The 19,336-nt window shown below is 37.8% G+C and overlaps 1 protein-coding gene across 1 annotated transcript in view; it reads right to left on the bottom strand.

Annotated features, from left to right (window-relative positions):
- ACTR3 (actin related protein 3) overlaps positions 1-19,336 on the bottom strand; it is a 42,094-nt gene that overhangs the window by 10,160 nt on the left and 12,598 nt on the right. Inside the window, exons 2-6 of the mRNA XM_026665402.2 lie at positions 6,829-6,884; positions 3,233-3,357; positions 2,729-2,839; positions 1,870-1,965; positions 205-312 (exon numbers count right to left, since the gene is read on the bottom strand). Of these exons, the coding sequence (XP_026521187.1) occupies positions 205-312; positions 1,870-1,965; positions 2,729-2,839; positions 3,233-3,357; positions 6,829-6,884 (496 nt within the window). The remainder of the gene's footprint in view (positions 1-204; positions 313-1,869; positions 1,966-2,728; positions 2,840-3,232; positions 3,358-6,828; positions 6,885-19,336) is intronic.

Raw genomic sequence — 19,336 nt, 5'->3', positions numbered from 1 at the left:
ATTTCTAAACTAAGAAAACATATTTTAACATTAGTTAAAAATAATAAAAGTGTTAAAATTTTGCATACTTTGTAATTTGTAGGGGATAGTTATATAGCTCTGAACTCATGAGGAAGAGGCTGAAAGAAAAGATTGTGCTTTCAATAATAATTACAGTATTAGGAACTGTACTTTAATAAATGAAACTGTGTAATTATATCTCACCACAGGAATGACATGAGTGACACCATCCCCGCTATCTATAACCGTTCCAGTCAGTGTCCGTTCTCCTACTTGTCTTGATGTCCAAGATGCAGCTAAAGCAAGGACAGCCTAGCAAGGAAGCAGTTTGAGCATAAGTGTTTCATAATCTCCAAAAAATGAATACTACATGAGACAAAATCATACAATATATTTATACTGCATTACGTAGCCCAAGAAAATTATACACAAGATTAAAGTGCAAAAGAAAATGAAGAACATATAAGAACAGATACAGATACAGTTTGTTAAATTGTAAATAATTGCAGCAGCACTATAGAAAAGAAAATTAGCACTCTTCTGAAATTCACACTCAAGCACTGAGACAATCTCAGTAGGCAAAGTATTGATGGAAAGCAGCACTATCTCACTAAAGCTACATTAATTTTAAACTGGCTGAAAATATAATATTCTTTTTCATGTTACCTTTCTGGCATAAAGTGATTGCAAATATGATGAGTTCAGGTATAAGAAGAACTCAACATAGTATTGTGTTAAGAATATCCTTTCTTATTGTACTATTCACTGTATTACAATCGGTTTCATACTATGTAATCTTTCCAATATAGCAATTAGGTTTATTATCACTCCTTTGTTAAGAAGTGTAATATACATATTCAATAAATATTTATAAGAAATGTTAATGTCAGAATCATGACTTAAAATATTATCTTCAACTGCAAAGTAATAACAAATATCTTGTAAATGTTAAACAAAAAATAAATTCTATCACAAGTAATACTGTGGTAGTAAACCATGGACATACTCTAGAAGAGTTAAGTATAGAAATAATAAAACTATAGGTGCCATCTGCTCTTTTATCCAATAAACACTTATTATAAGGTGCTCTATATCCTAAAGTAGGCAGAAGTGAAATTCTGATTGACAATTTACATAGCAATTGCTGCGCTAATTATCATTCTTTCCTCCAAGAAGCAGAGTTCACACACAATTATAGATCATGTAAAACAGTCAACTATACTTTATGAGATGATTTTGCTCTTACCTCGATTTGATAGAAAGTTAATTTGTATTACTTTATGAAATTCTACATTAGTGTAATTTGCACATTGGTGGTATTTCCACATCACACCTAATCATAAGAGGCAGTTAGTGCGTTTTGTACAGAAACTATGAGCGACCCCTCCCAAGCAGCATCACTAGTGCTCACTGTTTAAGCATGCCATCCAATGAAAGGAAAAAGAATGCCCCAACTAGGAACAGTGATTTATGCCTCATACTAGGAACAGTGATTTATGTATCCCAAATTAAAGTTCCGAAGAAAACAAAGTTGATAAAGGAGTGCATTTTAGTCATTTCAAACACAGACTTTACAAAACTTTATATTATACTTCAGAACATATCTGGGAACATTTCCAAATGCTTGAGTTTCATGCAAAAGGCCTCTTACCTTAAACTGGGATGACCTCATTGTCCGCCCAGTGGGCCAGTTGGGACATAGCAGGAAAGAAGTTCCCATAAAATTACCATTATCATTTAGGTCAGATGCCAGAAGAAAAGCTTTAAGTGCAGCTGATGCAGAACAGGCTAACTCTAGGGCAACTGACACAAAATACATATAGTTTCTTAAGGAGTATTACTTAATAAAATCAGAACTCTACATCTCACCTGAACAGCAATGTAAAGCCCAGGAACATTGAAGGATTCAAACATGATTTCAGCAGTATATTCCCTGTTTTCTGGAGTATTTAGAGGAGGTTCAGTCTGTGAAGAAAAATAACTATTCAGCTCAATCTAATCTACTTTTTGTAGGCCATGTAATAAATTACACTTCATTTTACTTGTTTTGATAGCTTTACAGGATCTAATATATCCAACACCACAGATGAACAGATTTCTTACCAAAAGAACTGTAAGTTCTCTCTCTGCTATATTGTGCTTGAATTGAGTTGAGACTTTTTTTAACTTCCTAAGTATGCTTATTTTTCCCCCACAAAAAGAAAGTAGTGCCTGCAAATACAGAACATTGTTGTCCCATTATTTCCAGACATTACCTTCTCAAACAGAGGAACTCTGTTAATTCTCTTAACTCTGTTAAGAAACTCTACATACAAATTGGAAACCTTGTTAATGTTAATGAGTGAGGAAAAGGTTTAATAGCGAGACAATATACATAACTTCATAAACATTTTGTCTTAAAAATCAAGACTGCTCCTTAAGAATTCTTTAGTGAGCTAAATGAGGTCAGCAATTTTACATATTCTTTCATATATTGCAATTATGTATTTTATTATAATAGCCTTACAGCCGTTAAATAGGTAAGCTATGATTTTCTTCTCTCATCTGGCTTCAGAGACTACAAATATTATTTGAAGATGTTGAAGCTATAAAATGCAGAAGCACTTTAGAGGAATACTTTAAGTTTGTTATTGTCACAATAATTGCTATAATTATAGATATAGAAGGGAACAATTGGGCTACTGAATCCAACTCCCTCCTAAATGGAAAGAATCCATTTTATACTCACCAAAAGAAAATAATGGTCTTCAGGTTCTGCCCTTAAATATTTAAAGATAATTTGTTCCATAAATCTCTCCATCAAGTCCCAATCTTCAACTATGCCATGGCGAATGGGCCACTGTTTAAAATGTGCACATTATTAAATAAAATACTAAATTTAAACTTATGGTAGAATCACATAAATATGAATAAATATAGAAGGCAGCCTTCAACTTAGCTCTAGCTTATTTGTACACTGCTTAGTATACAGTTTATATTTTACATGATATTGCTCTTTTTAAATTAAAGCAATTATCATAACTTGTTTTAAAATATACTGATAAGCATCTTAAAACTTTATCTGAACCTGAAATATTAACATACTGCTGTTTATAATAAATTATACAATAAATAAAACATTAATTTGTATGAGGAAAATTAAGTTCAAATTACTACTCATCCTTGAAAGTTAGACAATTTTTCTTTCTTTGCTCAAAAAAGATTTTAAAATGCCACTTTTTATTTTAAATACCTTTGTTGCATATGTGGGTTTTTCTATTGCTTCATCCCCGATAAAGAAGTCTAAGTCATCCACACCTTTCGTAACCCTTCTTTGTGCCTGATCGACAACTTTGGCCGATTCTTTAATGGCAATACCTTTATTATAAGAAAACAAGGGCAAATTAGATAGAATTATACCCTTAATTTTTAATAAAAAGTTAATTCTTCTAAAAAGATTTGTTACTCTGAAGGATATTATTGTTGATATATTTATCCAGTTTTCTAGAAAAAATAAATTTCAAATACAAGTCAACCCTCTACTTAAAGAAACACTACAATGGGGGGTGGGGGTTGATATTGCAAATGTCCAAGGGACATGTTATCTTTTTTAACTATAAAAAAAGTGTGCAAAGCTCATAGATATGGGCAGTATTAAATGTTTGCCTGAATCAAGCAGAGTTGAGAGATAAGAACATTCTGCACAGAAGTACTAGAACCAACAATACAGACACACCTCAGTAACTATGGACTTTAAGGGATAAAGCCAACGTACAAATCTGGTTTTCTACATTAAACATTCAAATTGTAATTTCACTATTTTTGATTCAATAAAAAGGGCTTAAATATAGTATGCTTCAAATATATAAATGGAGTAGGAATCTTATTTTTTATGCCAAGCACAATTATACCAGAAACACAGCCTAATCACATTTATATAATACCAGTTATTTAACAATAAATTCTAGGAATATTGTTTCATGGAGCTTTCTTCTTATTTCTTAACTTTCTTTTGTATAGCAAACATTTATTATCCATGCTCTGTTTGTCAAAATGTTCACTATACATTCTAAATATGTGTAAAAATGCATAATTATAAATTAAATAGTACAGAAGCCATTTTTTAGAAAAGAGATCACTGAGAATTGACAACCTGATAGTATATAATCAATTGATCACTATAAGCAGACAAAACTTTTATCTTTAACACAGAGCATTAACACTCTTCATTAAAAGATGTAAATAATAAATAAATCTGAATAGACAGAGAGTAGAAATAACAATAGAATGGAAATAATAGAAATACTAATAAAAGAACAGAAATAATCAAATTATCACAATACTTGATAAGTGATAAATCAATGGAAGGACAGACTGCCTGAACAGATTATAAACCCTGTGTTCCTTCCTCCACCTCCCTTCCTGGCCCTTAACCAATGCTGAAATACATTATCAGATTCTATTTCTCAAGTGCACTACTAATGACACTTATCTATTTGTCTGATTCTAGATTACAGAAATAACAAGCTATCATATATAAAATATAAAATCTGGCTGGTAAATCATGCAACATCAATGGCTAATTAAGATATTAAAAAAGAAAAATAGATCTGAAAAAAGAAACGCACCTGACACTGTGAACTAAAAATTATATCTGGATAATTAAAAAAAATAGGTTACCATGGTGTTTAAAGACAGGACTTATTCCTGCAATATAAAATGACTGCCTTGGATTTATGCTGCATGAGAATTTTAAAAAGCTCTGAAACAAATGTGATATTTTAAGCACTTTCAATGATTAAGTCATTACTCCAACCTCTTAAAGATAATTAATAAAATGTAAAGGAAGCTTATTAAAATAAGTAAAATATACAAATTACATATATTGTTGATGATTTTACAACCTATAAATGCTCAGTGTGCTGAATAAAAATAAATTAGCATTTTTACATTGAAATGTCATATACTGAGGAAAAATTATTGAAAATATGACAATAGCAAAGAAAACAGGCCAAAAGATTTTTCAAAAAATATTGTAGATACTTTTAAATTTCTTGTTAATGAATGTGTTATTTCTGCAGTAAAATACATATCCTTTTGTAAGGTAAAAAGTAAAATCTATCCCAAATAGAGTTTTACCTAATGATTGCACAAAGATAGTCATACTAACTCATAGGCAATATGGAAGTGATTTGTTACTGCCTTTTTCCAGTGTATCTTTTTCCAACATCCAAGTTATTGGAAGGGGAAAGATCCTTGAAGCCCTGTATCAACTTAGTTCGAACATGTTTAGATTTAATAAAATGAGTTAAAGTGGATTTGAGCTTGCCACTTGCTGTGCTATGTATGCAAGGCATTATTTAAGACACCAATGATACGGTTAGCAAAATGTTACAATGAGTCATGGAGACAGAAGGGCCATGGAACAAAACCCTCTGCCCACTTCAAATATCCAAATTAAAGCATCACAATAAATGGCTCTCAAGACACTATAGGATCTGCCATAAAATATTTACAAAATCCTTACCCCATAACAATAATGACATTTTTAGGCCAAATAGGCTTTTTCATAATTTCAGTTTGATATAAGATGGGTGGCTATATAAATGTTTAAAATAAAATAATAAAATAAATCTAGGACACTATAAGAGCTTGCTAAGGGGTTCAACCAAGAAAAGTCATTACATAATCACTCTAGTTCTCATTTTCAAACATCTTGCAGTTTGTGGTAGCACCAATCCCATTCAATTCTCACTTTGTTTTTCTTTTACTTTGTTTTCTGATTTATTTTGGGATGCTCTATGTTCAACTTAACTTTTTGAATCCCTGTATCTTTTACTTCAACATACTGTTTCTTCTCTCTTATTCACCAATGGCCACACTCTGACTTCTTTCAGCATTTAACTACTTCAACTCATCATCAAGGAGAATATTATTTATCCTTTCAACAATGGCATGACATAGCCCATTCTCTTGCTTCTCATACATATGTTCTTCACTGTATTTTGGGAATTTATTTTGACATGCTTAATAACCAGGCGTAAGTTAAATTAAACTGTTATGAAAAACTTCTCTCCAGAATACATCCAAATTTCACATGCATTTAGAAAGGAAAAACCAGGAAAGGCTTCCAAAGATAAACTGCTATGCAGATAAGCCAAATCAAACCAGCAATTTCATACCAGCTGGTCCCCCATAGAATAATGCTATTACTAATCCAGAATAGCCAAGCACCAAAAAAAGGAAGGGGGAATGATAAAATCCTGGTTCAGTATAAGAGCCAAGACTGCAATTCTCCTGACAATTGATAAAACTTTCTCATTTAATCATCTTTTGTTCTAATAGCACCTGCTTCTATTTATTAATCAGTGAAATGAATTGTCCTGCTCCAGTAAGACTCAACTAATCATTCAACTAGTGCCAAACTACCAGAAAGGATAAAAATTTTGAACAGATAGTTAATTTTTGTTCTATTTTCTAATCAGAATAGCTTTAACTAAAAGACATAGTTTGATAAACAGCAAAAGAGGGCCTAAATAAACTCATTACTAATGTTGTTACATATTTTTTTCAGGTTTTTCCATTAGCCAAATAATACAATGATCAAAAAGTTCATTGGCGAAATATGATTGCCTCCTTATAAATTCAAACATTATGTAAATTCTAAATGTATCAAGTAATCTGAAAGCACATTTAAAGTGGTGTCAAAAAGAAATCTATAATATACAGTATAAAACCTCATTTAAATGGGATTTCAAAAGTATGACTATTCTTGAAACTGTGAGCTAAAATAAAGTGATAATGCAGTTACATCCTTTAAAACCACAACAGTGTACCCAAAACACTTACATGAAGGAATGATGAACTGTGGCTCTGTATTACCAGCATATCCCAGTTTAGTATACCTGTAAGACAAAGCAATATAAACAAGCTACTTAAAAAATGATCAGCAAAATTGCAGCATTTACAAATCAAAATCACATGATCTAATACTGATGTACAAAAGATACTAATCAGAGGCACAGTCTCCTCACTGAGAGTCATTAGCCTAATTTTTTCAGGACTGTACTGAAAAGGTAGTGCTTGATGCCAACTATAAATCTGTCAAAACAAGGCCCATAAGAACTGTGAAGTCAGACTGCACAAGATAATATTTTTGTTCCAAGTGACAATCCTAAGATATATTGAAAACAGATACAGAAACAATATAATACAATATCTTGTACTGATTAATTATTTGACCATAACAAAAAAAACTATAAAAACAATAAAAAAATTGTAGAGCATATTTATAATAAACTGTCACCCTTACAGTCAATCCCAATCTCTTCTAAATAGTCTATTCCCGTGATGGCAAACCTATGGCATGCGTGCCACAGGTGGCACGCAGAGCCATCTGTACCGGCACGTGAGCTGCAGGCAAACTTACTCATTGGGCATGTGCACACCTCACAGCTGATTTTCGGCTGGTTTGAGGCCTTTTTCGGTCTCCCAAAGGCTTGAGGAAGGCTTCTACAGGCTTTGCAGGCTGAAAACCAGCCCCGTTTCATCACTTCCTGTTTTTCTGAAAATACCGGAAGTGACGAAACAGAGCTAGTTTTCGGCCTGCAAAGCCTGCAGAAGCCTTCCTCAAGCCTTTGGGAGGCTGAAAAAGGCCTCGAACTGGCCGAAAATCAGCTGCAAAGCGCAGTGCAGGTAAGGGGGCAGCAGCGGTCGGTGGGTGGTTATTACGCATGCATGCATAGGAGGGCGTGGGGGTGCACGCATTGCCTTCTGGGTGCTGGCATGCGAGTGCGAGCATGCGCACAATTTTTGGCATAGAAGCCCCAAAAGGTTCGCCACCACTGGTCTATTCTCTTCAAAATGATCTGATATAAAAAATGCTGTCTTGCTAGGGATACGCAGGTTTATTACCTGCAAGAAATTTTCAGTTTTCTTGAGTGAATACTATTTGTATTCAAGCAAGGTATGTCTTAACAGCTAGTGCACCATTTATAGTCTTTCTTTAAACAGAACTGTATGGAACCTTCCATACCTTATCATAGAATCTATTTGTTAAAATGTGCTCTAGTAAAAAGCTGGTCTAAATAGTTATTAAATACTTTTCCATCTGGGAGGCTAATTTGTGGCAGATGTGATATCATCTTGGGCAGCAACATCCAAGATCCTTTCTTTGAAACTTTTCTATATGTGTTCCAATAAGGGAACATTTCTGACTTTATATAATCATTGGGACTATTTTGCTGTTGTATACCTTATTGATTAGAATTAGAGAACAAAGATAGCTATGGTTGCTAAGCTGCCTTACGGCACTGACACTGGCTGTAGCTGTTAAAGAACTTCTTGTGAAATGTGGCAGCCAAATAATGAGGCACACCCACTCAGCAATGTTTAAAGCTTCACTGCAACTGAACATTCAAGTTTAAAAAAAGCTTTTCCATTTAGAATACACTAGTTTGATGAGCCATATACAGATAGTCCTTGAGTTACCAGCACAATTGAGCCCAACATTATGTTGCTAACTGAAACATTTGTTAAGTGAGTTTGCCCTATTTTACATCTTTTCTTGCCACAGATGTTAAGTGAATCATTGCATTTGTTAAGTTAGTAACATGGTTATAAAATGAATCTGTCTTACATATTGACCTTGCTTGTCAGAAGGTTGCAGAAGTTGATCACATGACCTTAGGACACTATAGCCATCATAAATACGAACCAGTTGCCAAACACCTGAATTTTGATCATGTCACTATTAGGATGCTGCAGCAGTTGTAAGTATGACAAATAGTCATGTCACTTTTTTCAGTGCTGCTGTAATGGTCACTAAATTAACTGTTGTAAGTTGAGGACTGCTTGTAATTAAAATCATTCTCTTATTGTGAGTCATCATATGAAATAGGCACCCACATACAGGTAGTTTTTTAAGTGAGCATTTGAAATTACAACAGTGGTGAAAAAACTGACTTACTATCGGTCCTTACATTTATGACTGTTGAAACGGCCCCATGGTCACATGATCACCATTTTTTATTTTAGTACCCGGGGGGGGGGGTCACACAATCACCATTTCTGATCTTCCCAGGGACTTCCAACAATTAAGTCAATGGGGGAAGTCAAATTCATTTAAAAACCATGTGATTCATTTAACAGCAAGGTCATAAAATTATGTGTGGCTCACTTAACAACCACAACTCATAGTGACAGAAATTATGGTCACAATTGTGTTCATAAGTTGAGGACTACCTGTAAGTCCTACGAATAAATGTGTCTGAGACATGCCTGGTTTTATAGTTCTAGTCTCACATTATTAGGCTGTTAAGGAAAAAAAGATAAATATCCTACTTTCCAAGAAGTAGAGGAAGCATTATTCCACTACTGAAATCAAATGTTTCAGTTACAGCCTCATCGTCTTCTATGTCATTATTAAATGCCATTTGAGTGAAACTTCCCATTCAACTATGGAGTTTGTGAAATGAATGCTTAACTCAACTTTCCTCCAAACCTACATCAGGATACTTGATGTAGTGATAAAATGAGAAGTTCCCTATCTTTGTGTCTTGAATTCCCAAAGAAATATATATTCCCAAAGAACTATAAATGCAATAATCAAACACCATATTATGCTGAATAGAGGCTGAAAATTTAAATAATTGTTTCCAGAATTGCTTGATATTTAAGTCAGTTATAAAGCCAAACATTGTGAACCTGTGTCCATAAGCAATGTACCTTACTATACTAGCCACTACAAAGATTCAGTCATATTTAGTACTGCACAACCTAGCAAATCTGTCCCTCACTTCAGCTTTGTTGCTCATCCATATGTATTCAACAGTTCATCTGTCCTGTCTTTGTTGTCTGCATTAACTTTCATCTTTCTCTGTAAATATCACATTTTTCCCCTTTGCAATAGCTGCACCATTGATTGCTCTTGGTTCTCAAATGGGCCATATTCCCTAATTAAAAGCAGGAGATTTTCATGGAGATTTTTGAAATGCCTTTCTACTTGTTATTTTTCAGAATCCAATTTGCTCTCACCATCTGGCATTCAATGAAGTATATGTATGTTGGATCTGAATAATTTGCCTCCTCCTCTTTTTCCTGTACCTGACATTTTTAAAGATCAGTCATAAAAGGGGGTTAGGGTTATTATTTGTATGTCTTTAGTCATTCATATAATGATGCCATGCAATACAATACTATTACATCCCTATCTAAAAAGCTAATTTGTGAACTATATATAAGAGAAACAGGCAATATGTTTCTATGGTAACTATGGGCACTCTTAGTGCTTGTCAGGATCCCTGCTCATATATTTTTTTATTTAAAAGCTTATTTTAAAACACTGATTGAGAAACTGGCATCTCAGAAACCAAATAACCAGGTTTTGCTATCATCCCTATTTAAGAGAATGTCTTTGATGTCAGAAAATAAAACTGGTGAATAGATATAGTTCCAAGACTTATTTGCACAACTCTTGAAGTTTGACAGGGTTTTATGCTCCTAGACTTCTGAAAAGACCTGGCTCCCCAGGTATGGGATATGGTGAGGTGGATGAGAAAATTGCATATGAAATCTTCACTTTGGTGCCAGGCTTTTATTGTGTGTGCATGTGTACACACATGGATATATGTCTGTCTGTCTGTCTGTCTGTGTACTACTAATTGGAAGGGAAGGGAAGGGAGGAAGGATCCCAATCCTCTTTCTCTTGCTACTGATGCCTGGCATAGAGATCGCAAGAGGCCAGGTGCATCTCATCAGCAGTGGAAGGAAATTGACAGAAAACTTCAATATTTTAAAAGGAACTAGACAAGGCTGTCCGTTATCCCCACTATTATTTGTATTGACATTGGAAGTCTTGAATAGAAATATTAGAAAAAATTGAGAAATAAAAGGAATGAAAATAAAAAATGAAGAGTATAAATTACAAGCATTCGCAGATGATTTGGTTTTTATATTGGAAGAACCATTGGAAAAGGCCCAAAGTTGATTAGAGAAATAGAGGAGTTTGGTGAAGTAGCAGGACTGAAAATAAACCAAGAAAAAACAAAAATTTTGGTGAAAAATATGACAGAAAAACAAAAGAAAAGACTAATGGACAAATTAAATATTCAAATTACAAAAAAAGTGAAATACTTAAGAGATACAAATGACAGCTAGGTGTGGAACACTTAAAGAAAATAACTATGACAGTTTATTACAACAGATCGTGATAGATCTAGAAAAATGGAAAAATATACAACTATCCTTAATAGGTAGAATAGCGACAATTAAAATGAACATACTGCCAAAAATATTGTATCTATTTCAAATGATTCCAATAAGACTGAAAAAAAAATACTTTGAAGATTTAAATAAAAAGGGCGTTGGTACTTACCTGATACGCCCGTTCTCTGTGAACTGTTCAGAACATCCAGTGATGGGAAGGTGCTTCAGTCCCTTCTAGGAAGGCTGGGCTTAAACTTGAGGACACTCCTCCTCCACGAGACTCTTCCTTAGCATCCCCCGTTTTGCGAAGCCAAGGTATTGATACCCTATATGCTTAAGCCTATGTAATAACCCTGGCTGGAACAGACCCCCTACCAAACGGAATAAAAGGGAGGGGCTGGATGCTCTTCACAGCTCACAGAAAATGGGTGTATCAAGTAAGTACCAACGCCCTTTCTCCCATGAGCTATTCAGAGCATCCAGTGATAGGACATACCAAAACTTGGCACTGTCCTAAGGGAGGGACTCCATCTGGGTTGCAGACCTAACTGTCTCTGAAATAACTGCAAAACTCACCTACCAAATGAAGCCTCAGCAGAAGCAAATACGTCAATTTTATAATTTCTAATAAATGGAGATGGAAAAGCCCAGGTTGCAGCTCGGCACATCTCCTCTATTGTAGCTTGGGTCGCTCATGCTGCTGTGGTGGCTGCACTCCTGGTGGAGTGAGCAGTAATGCCTTGGGGCACTGGAATCGAGTGAGAGTCATAAGACTTAGCGATGGTGGCTCTTAGCCATCTACCTATGGTAGAGGGTGAAACCTTGCGCCCCAGGGTGTTAGGCTGAAAGGACACGAAGAGGGCTTCTGTCTTTCTGGAGGGCACCGTGCGCTCTATGTAGATGCTTAAGGCTCTTCTTACATCCAAGCGGTACCATTGGTGTTCGAGCCTGTGTGATGGACGTGAGCAAAAATTTGGGAGCACCAGCTCTTGAGCTCTATGGAATGCCGAATTAACTTTTGGAATGAAGGAGGATCTGGTCTGAGAACCACTCTATCAGAAAATGCAGAGATCCTTGCGCACCGATAATGCAGCTAGTTCGGAGATTCTTTGGGCAGATATAATTGCTATCAGGAAAACTACTTTGTAGGTTAGAAATCAAAGTGTCGTGGTCCTTAGTGGCTCGAAGAGACCTGTAGTAAGGGCCAATAGTACCTTATTTAAGTCCCAAGTTGGATATCGGTGCACTACGGGGGCCTCAAGTTCTTGGCACCGCACAGAAAACTGCGAATCGAGGGTGATGAGATATGGAGATAAGATCATCCCAAGATATGACCGAAGCCAGGGCCGACACCTGTCTCCGCAGAGTATTGGGTGATAACCCTTTGGTTAGGCCCTCCTGTAAAAATTCTAATAACTGCGCTACTGATGGGGAAGTGGGGTTGATCTGAACCTTCTGACGCCAACGGCAGAAGCTACACCAGATGGCCTCATAGATTTGGTTCGTCGAAGGACGTCGAGCCCACTGAATAGTGTGAATAACTTGAGTAGAAAGGTGTTCATCTCTCAGACGTCACCGTTCAACTTCCATACGGCTAAGTTTAGCCATTGGGGGTCCGGGTGTAGCACTGGGCCTTGAGACAGTGATACGACCTACGATGGGATCCTCCACGGTGGTACCGTCGAGAGGTCCTTCAGGTCCGCGAACCATGCTCGCCTTGGCCAATAAAGAGCTACTAATAGCAGGTCTGCTTTTTCTTCTAGCAACTTCTGAATCAATTTGGGGATCACAGGGAGGGGAGGAAAGGCGTACAGCAGTCCGGTGGGCCAGTGACATCAGAGGGCGTTCACGTCCTCCGCTCCCTGCGATGGGTAACAAGAAATGATTCAGGGAAGCTGTGCATTGAGTGGGGAGGCAAACAGGTCGACGACCGGTTGGCCCAACCTCCGAGTAGCCTCCAGAAAGATCTTGGGGTCCAGACGCCACTCTGATTGGTCCAACGTGGCTCTGCTGAGCCAATCCGCTTGTACATTCGCTAGTCCAGATATGTGCTCCGCCTTTAGAGAGAGAAGATGGATTTCGGCCCACAGGAATAGTGTTTTTGCTTCCCTCATTAGTAGATTGGAATGAGTGCTCCCTTGTTTGTTGATATGGGCCTTTGTAGTTACGTTGTCTGTTAAGATGAGCACGTTTGCAATGGAGATGCGGGAGGAATTGTCGAAGTGCCAAGTACACCACTCTCAGTTCTAGCCAGTTGATATTGTGTGCCTTCTCTGAATCCGTCCAAAGGCCTTCCGCTGTATGTGATTGGAAGTGCCCCCCTCATCCCACTAGACTGGCATCTGTTGTAACAATCGACCTGTGTGGATCCTTGAAAGGGCATCCCTTGTTGATTTTGGGTCGTGTCCATCATCGTAGAGACCTGAGAATGGTTGATGGAACTTTTACACAAGTCCTGGCGTCGTCTCTCCCGGCGCATTGGGATGGCAACAGGAACCATTGCAGGGTTCTTGCATGGAACCGGGCCCAAGGGATAATAGAAATACAAGAAATCATTTTTCCGAGCAATTTAGAAAGGAGACATAGTTGTACTTTCCTAAGAGTTCTGATCTGTTGAGCCAAATCTCTAATGCTTTCTTGTCTGTCAGGGGAGAGGAAAACTTTGCCTTCCAGGGTGTCAATGATGGCGCCAAGGTGAATGAGTCTAGTAGAGGGTGTTAAATGACTTTTTGACCAATTGATTGAGAACCCATGTTGTTGTAGGGTTACAAGTGTAGTTTGAGTGTTTGAATTTGCTTGATTGATGGAAGATGCCAGAATAAGAATGTCATCCAAGTAGCATTGAAGTCGGATGGAACTATCTCTGAGTGATGCTGCCAAGGCAGCCAAGACCTTTGTAAAAGTTCTGGGAGCTGAAGCTAGGCCAAATGGGAGAGCAATATATTTGTAATGGACGATGTTGTAACAGAAACGAAGGAATTGAAATGTGAGGATATGTAATTGAGATATGTAAGTAAGCTTCTGTGAGATCTATGGAGGTAAGGACATCGTTTTTTCTGATGCTGAGTAAGATGGATTGGAAAATGGTCATTTTAAATTTTCGGTAAACTAAATATTGGTTTAGACGTTTTAAGTCCAGGATTGCCCTCCATCCCTCTGAACTTTTAGGGACCACGAAGAGATGCGAATAAAAACCAAGACCTTTCTGATTAGAAGGGATGGGTTGTATGGCCCGGATCTCTAGATGTGCTATGGCTGTGTCCATGAGAAACCTTTTTTCTGCATCCCTGGAAATTGGGGACTTCATAAAAAAATCCGGGTGGGGGTAGGGTGGAGCTGAACTCCAGTGCCAGACTAAATCGTACTGTGTTCCTAACCCATGCGTCAGTGGTAGAGGAGTCCCATTGGTCGGCAAAGCTTTTTAGGTGACCGCCAATGGGAATCTCGTTGTGGTTGTTACTTGGACCTGCGGAAGGGCCTAAATCCTGTTCCTCTAAATTGTCTCCTAGGATGGAGTCCCCTTCTATATCTGTCCCCAGGTTCAATTCTATCTGCCTGTTGTCTGAATCCAGGCTGTCTTTGAAATCTTGGATAGCAGGGTTGGTAGAAGGGGCGAAAGGAACCCCTATGAAAGGGCTGTGGTGATCTGGACTCTGATTGACAAAAAAAAAGAGGGAAGAATATTCTTTTTGGTTCTGGTTTCAATTAGGAGGGGTTCAAGCGCACTGTCAAATAGTTTGTTCTCCGAGATGGGAGCTGAGGCAAGCCGCCACTTGTGCTTGACGTCTGCCTGCCAATGCCTAAGCCAAAGTAACCTTCTAGCTGCAATTTGGGAAGCAATGGCCCTAGAGGAAAATTTAACTACATTGAAGGTAGCGTCTGCTGAAAACTCTGCAGCGGCGACTAATTTAGCCACATCTTGATGTGCCCTAATGTTTGAAGCTGGAATGGTATCCCTCAGGTGGCGGAGCCATCTGAGAGATGATCTGGTGAAAAAGGAGGAGGCTGTGGCTGCTCTGATGGCCCATGCATCCGAGACGTGTGCCCTGCGGAGGACTAGTTCTGCCCTCTTTTCCTTAGGCTTGAGAGCCTCTTCAGCTTCACTTGGGATGGCTGAAGAAGATAAAAGTGCAATGATAGGCTCATCCACTTCCGGAGTGTTTAGAAATTTAGAGAACTTGGGTGCCAAGTTATAGTATTTTTTATCATGTCCTGTGGGAGCAGGATATGAGGCTGCTGCAGCCCATTGTTTTTGTACTAAATTGGAAAACATGTGTGGCACAGGGATAACCTCTGCCTCAGTGACTGGTTGAGAGAACATGAGATCCTCTGCTTCCCTTGGAGTATTTGGTGGGGGAAGGGTACCTGTATTATCCAGCCATACGTTGTTCTTGGCCTTAAACAGCGGGGATTTAAATAATTGTGGGCAGAATAATCCTGTAAATATGGGGAGGTCAGGTGAGAGGCCTTCATCGTCAGACATCCCCCTTTCTAGCGGATCCACCTCTGACAATACCTGGTCAACGGTGTGTACCGACCCCTCCTCCATTTGATCCATTGGATCCCCTTGATCTCCCATATCCTGTGTGTACTGAGGGTCTCGGACAGTGGGCAAGGATAGTTCTGCGGGGGGGGGGGTGTACCTGATGAAGATGTGGATCCGTGATGCCCAGAGATCATTCAGAAAGAGATCTGCAAACCGAAGCTGAGGGTGTTCGTCTTGCCTGAATAGCCTCTTGGATGCCTGCTGATATGCCCTTCTGGATAGCTAGCTCCATCCACGCCCTCATGTTGGCAGGGATTTCCTCCGGAAGTTCCTCCTCTTGTCTGAGGCCAGCTGCAGTTGGCGTAAATGTTGCCTCTGGGGCCCTCCTTGGGGAGACAATGTTAGAAAGAGCCTCCTGGGGAGATTGTATCGATATACTGCTCCTTCTGGATAAATCCAGAGGGGCGGTTGGAGGGTTCTGGGCCTATGAGGTAGAGGGTATGATGAGTGGTGAAGAGATGGGCTGTGCAGCTGCTCGTGTATGTTTTTCAACCTGCCTTTCTAATGCCTGATGGCATCTGCATGCATCTTTCTCTGCTGCCTTAAAGGTCTTTTTGGGCTCCGTGGACTTATCTCTATTTTTAGCAGTTAGTCTAGATCTGGAGTTGTAGTTGCTGGCCATGGTAATGCCTCCATTGATAGCAATGGAAAGAGGCTATGAAATTAGGTGGCTGGAACACCTAGGGGCCTGCTCCCTTAAGTGGCAGGGGATCCTGGAATAAATAGTTCCCCAATGCCTTTAGCAAATGTTGTCTCCTTGTTCTGTTTTGCTCTATCTATCTATCTATCTATCTATCTATCTATCTATCTATCTATCTATCTTTTAACAACTTAAAGATTTGTAGAATTTAAGTCAATCAAGTCAATTTTTGAATAAAGTACTTGTAATATCAAATATGGAGACCAGAACACCCTTCTCCAGACCTGGCACCTATATGAGGGCACAGAGGTCTGTAACTGATAATTAGATCCGTTTAGCTGCACATTGCCTGTGGAATCTAGCAGTTCAAGTCCTCTATCATCCAGTAGGGACCTCCCTTTCCCAGGTCCCCAAAAAGGGAAACCTTGTTGGGTAACTTGCCTCACAGACAGTAACAATTACTCAGCAAATTTAACCACGCGGCCTTTAAAATGCTGGCTGCCTCGTGGCAGAATAAAAACAAAAGCAGCTATCACCGCCCAGCCTGCTGAAAGCAAAACCGCTCAGCGGGAAGGTGCAAGGGCTAATTCCGTGCCCTGAGGTGTTCTGCAGGCAAAGCCACGTAATAAAAAGGGGAAAAGGCTGCACTTTTAAATGGAAGTTTCAAACCTCGAAGGGACAGAGCATTTACTCAGCCAGCTGGGATATCAAAGATATAAGCCTCCTTGTTTAGAAGTCTCTGAAAGGAGAGGCTTTTACCCTCAGGGCAGATTGGAAAGATAAGCCTCCCCGTTTATGAGGCTTTAGCCTCGGGAGGCTGGAACGTAAAAAAACAAAAACAAAAAACCGAGCGAAATGACTTTTGGAGGTTCCCAGAGGGGTGGTTGGTGACAGAAACTATGGTATTACCTGACCTGAGAAATAAATCAGCTAAATCAGCTAAATCCAGTGTTCTGTTCTGACCAGGAAAACAATAACACAACCTGTCTGAAGAAAGGCTGAGCTAAAACTGGGGGCGCTAAGGAGGAGTCTCATGGAGGAGGAGGAGTGTCCTCAAGTTTAAGCCCAGCCTTCCTAGAAGGGACTGAAGTACCTTCCCATCACTGGATGCTCTGAACAGCTCATGGGAGAATGATGATGAAATTTATTTGGCGGGTGGGGGGAGGCAAGAATCAAGATAAAATTACTACAGGAAGCAAGGTTGAGAGGGGGTTTTGGATTACCCAATTGGGAATTATACTATCAGGCAACAATATTGATGTGGGTGAAGGAATGGATTGTATTGAAAAATGCCAGATTACTAACGTTAGAATGACATGATTTACAATTGGGTTGGCATGCATTGTATGGTATAAAGAAAGTAAGGCACATGGATATTTTAGGAGACATTATATTAGAGATGCTTTATTAACAGCATGGGAAAAGATAAGAGACTATCATTATTTGAAAATACCAGTCTGGTTATCAACTTTAGAAGCCTTTTCATATCCACAGATATTTAAAAAGGAACACATAATTAGATATGATTAAATTTTAAATGAAAAGGGTGAACTCAAAACAAAGCAAGAATTTGATTTACAAGGGATAAATATAAATTGGTACTCGTACTTGCAAATACATACAAGGTATGAAAAAAAAATTAAGATGACTGGGTTTTATAAGGAATTGACTGAATTAGATAAAATCCTAACAGGCACTGATGAGAAGTTGATTAAAAAACTATATGGTTATCTATTAGGAGTGAAGTTAGAGGATGAACAACTAAAAGAAACGATTGCATGGGGGGAAAAATTTGGATGTGGAATAGATCTTGATAAATGGCAGATATTATGGTCTAGAAATTATAAATTAACTATGTCAACAGCCTATAAAGAGAATTTGTATAAGATGTTTTACAGGTGGCATTTACCCCCAATGAGAATTGCTAAGATGTTTGAAGATAAGTCAGTGAAGTGTTGGAAATGCCAGAAGTTACCAGGATCATATTACCACATGTGGTGGACATGCACAGAGACTAAAAAATATTGGGCTAAAATACACATGTGGCTGGAGAAGATGATAAAACAACCTATAGACTTAAAACCAGAGACATTTTTATTGGGAATTTTGCCTGAGGGTTATAACAAAGAAATAACGTATTTATTAATACTTTAACAGCAGCTAGGATTGTATTTGCACAAAATTGGAGAAATGAAAAAATTCCGACAGAAGAGGAAATAATTAAGAAAATAATGGAATGTGCAGAAATGAGTAGATTAACAATGGAGATTAGAGAACAAGAAGAAAGAGACTATTATAAAATTTGGAATTTATTTTATGAATGGTTGGATAGAAGAGTAAAGAATTGAATTATATAAGTATAGTATAACATATTGTTACTGATAAATAGATGAGTTAGACAGAATAAGAAAATGAACTTGAAATATATTATTGAAAGTTAAGGACTTAAAAGTTAAGGATAATAGAATAAGTGACAAATGTGATATAAAATATTGATAAGAACAATTATAAATATATACAAGTTAAATATGTATGATATTATTTTGTGCACAAAGAAATATGTACTCAATTGACACACTGTGGAACAGAAAGAAGGTTTTATGTTTTTGTTGTGATAAAAATAAAAAACTTTTATTTAAAAAAAAAGCAGTGGAAGGAAAAAGACAGCAGAGGCAGAGGTAGGCAGAGGTGGTGGAAGGGTTTGCCAAAAGGGCAAAGATGAAGGAGGGGCAAGTAGGTGGGGGAGTTGAACTGCACAGAGATCATAAACATGGGCAAGCTGCCAAGCACCCAAATTTTGATCACAAAAAGTTTACCTGTGAAGATGAGAAATCTTATGCTAGAAAGTACAGGTAGTCCTAACTTAACAGTCACAACTGGGAACAGAAATTCCATTGCTAATTGACATGGTCATTAAATGAAACATCACTTGATCATGCCGGCTTAACACCATTATGGCTATTAAG

This window comes from Notechis scutatus, chromosome 1 (genome assembly GCF_049901735.1).
Source record: "Notechis scutatus isolate UNSWTSFEM ecotype Mainland chromosome 1, rNotScu1.2, whole genome shotgun sequence".
Classification (NCBI taxonomy): Eukaryota; Metazoa; Chordata; class Lepidosauria; order Squamata; family Elapidae; genus Notechis; species Notechis scutatus.
This window is presented reverse-complemented; position numbering and strand designations above follow the sequence as displayed.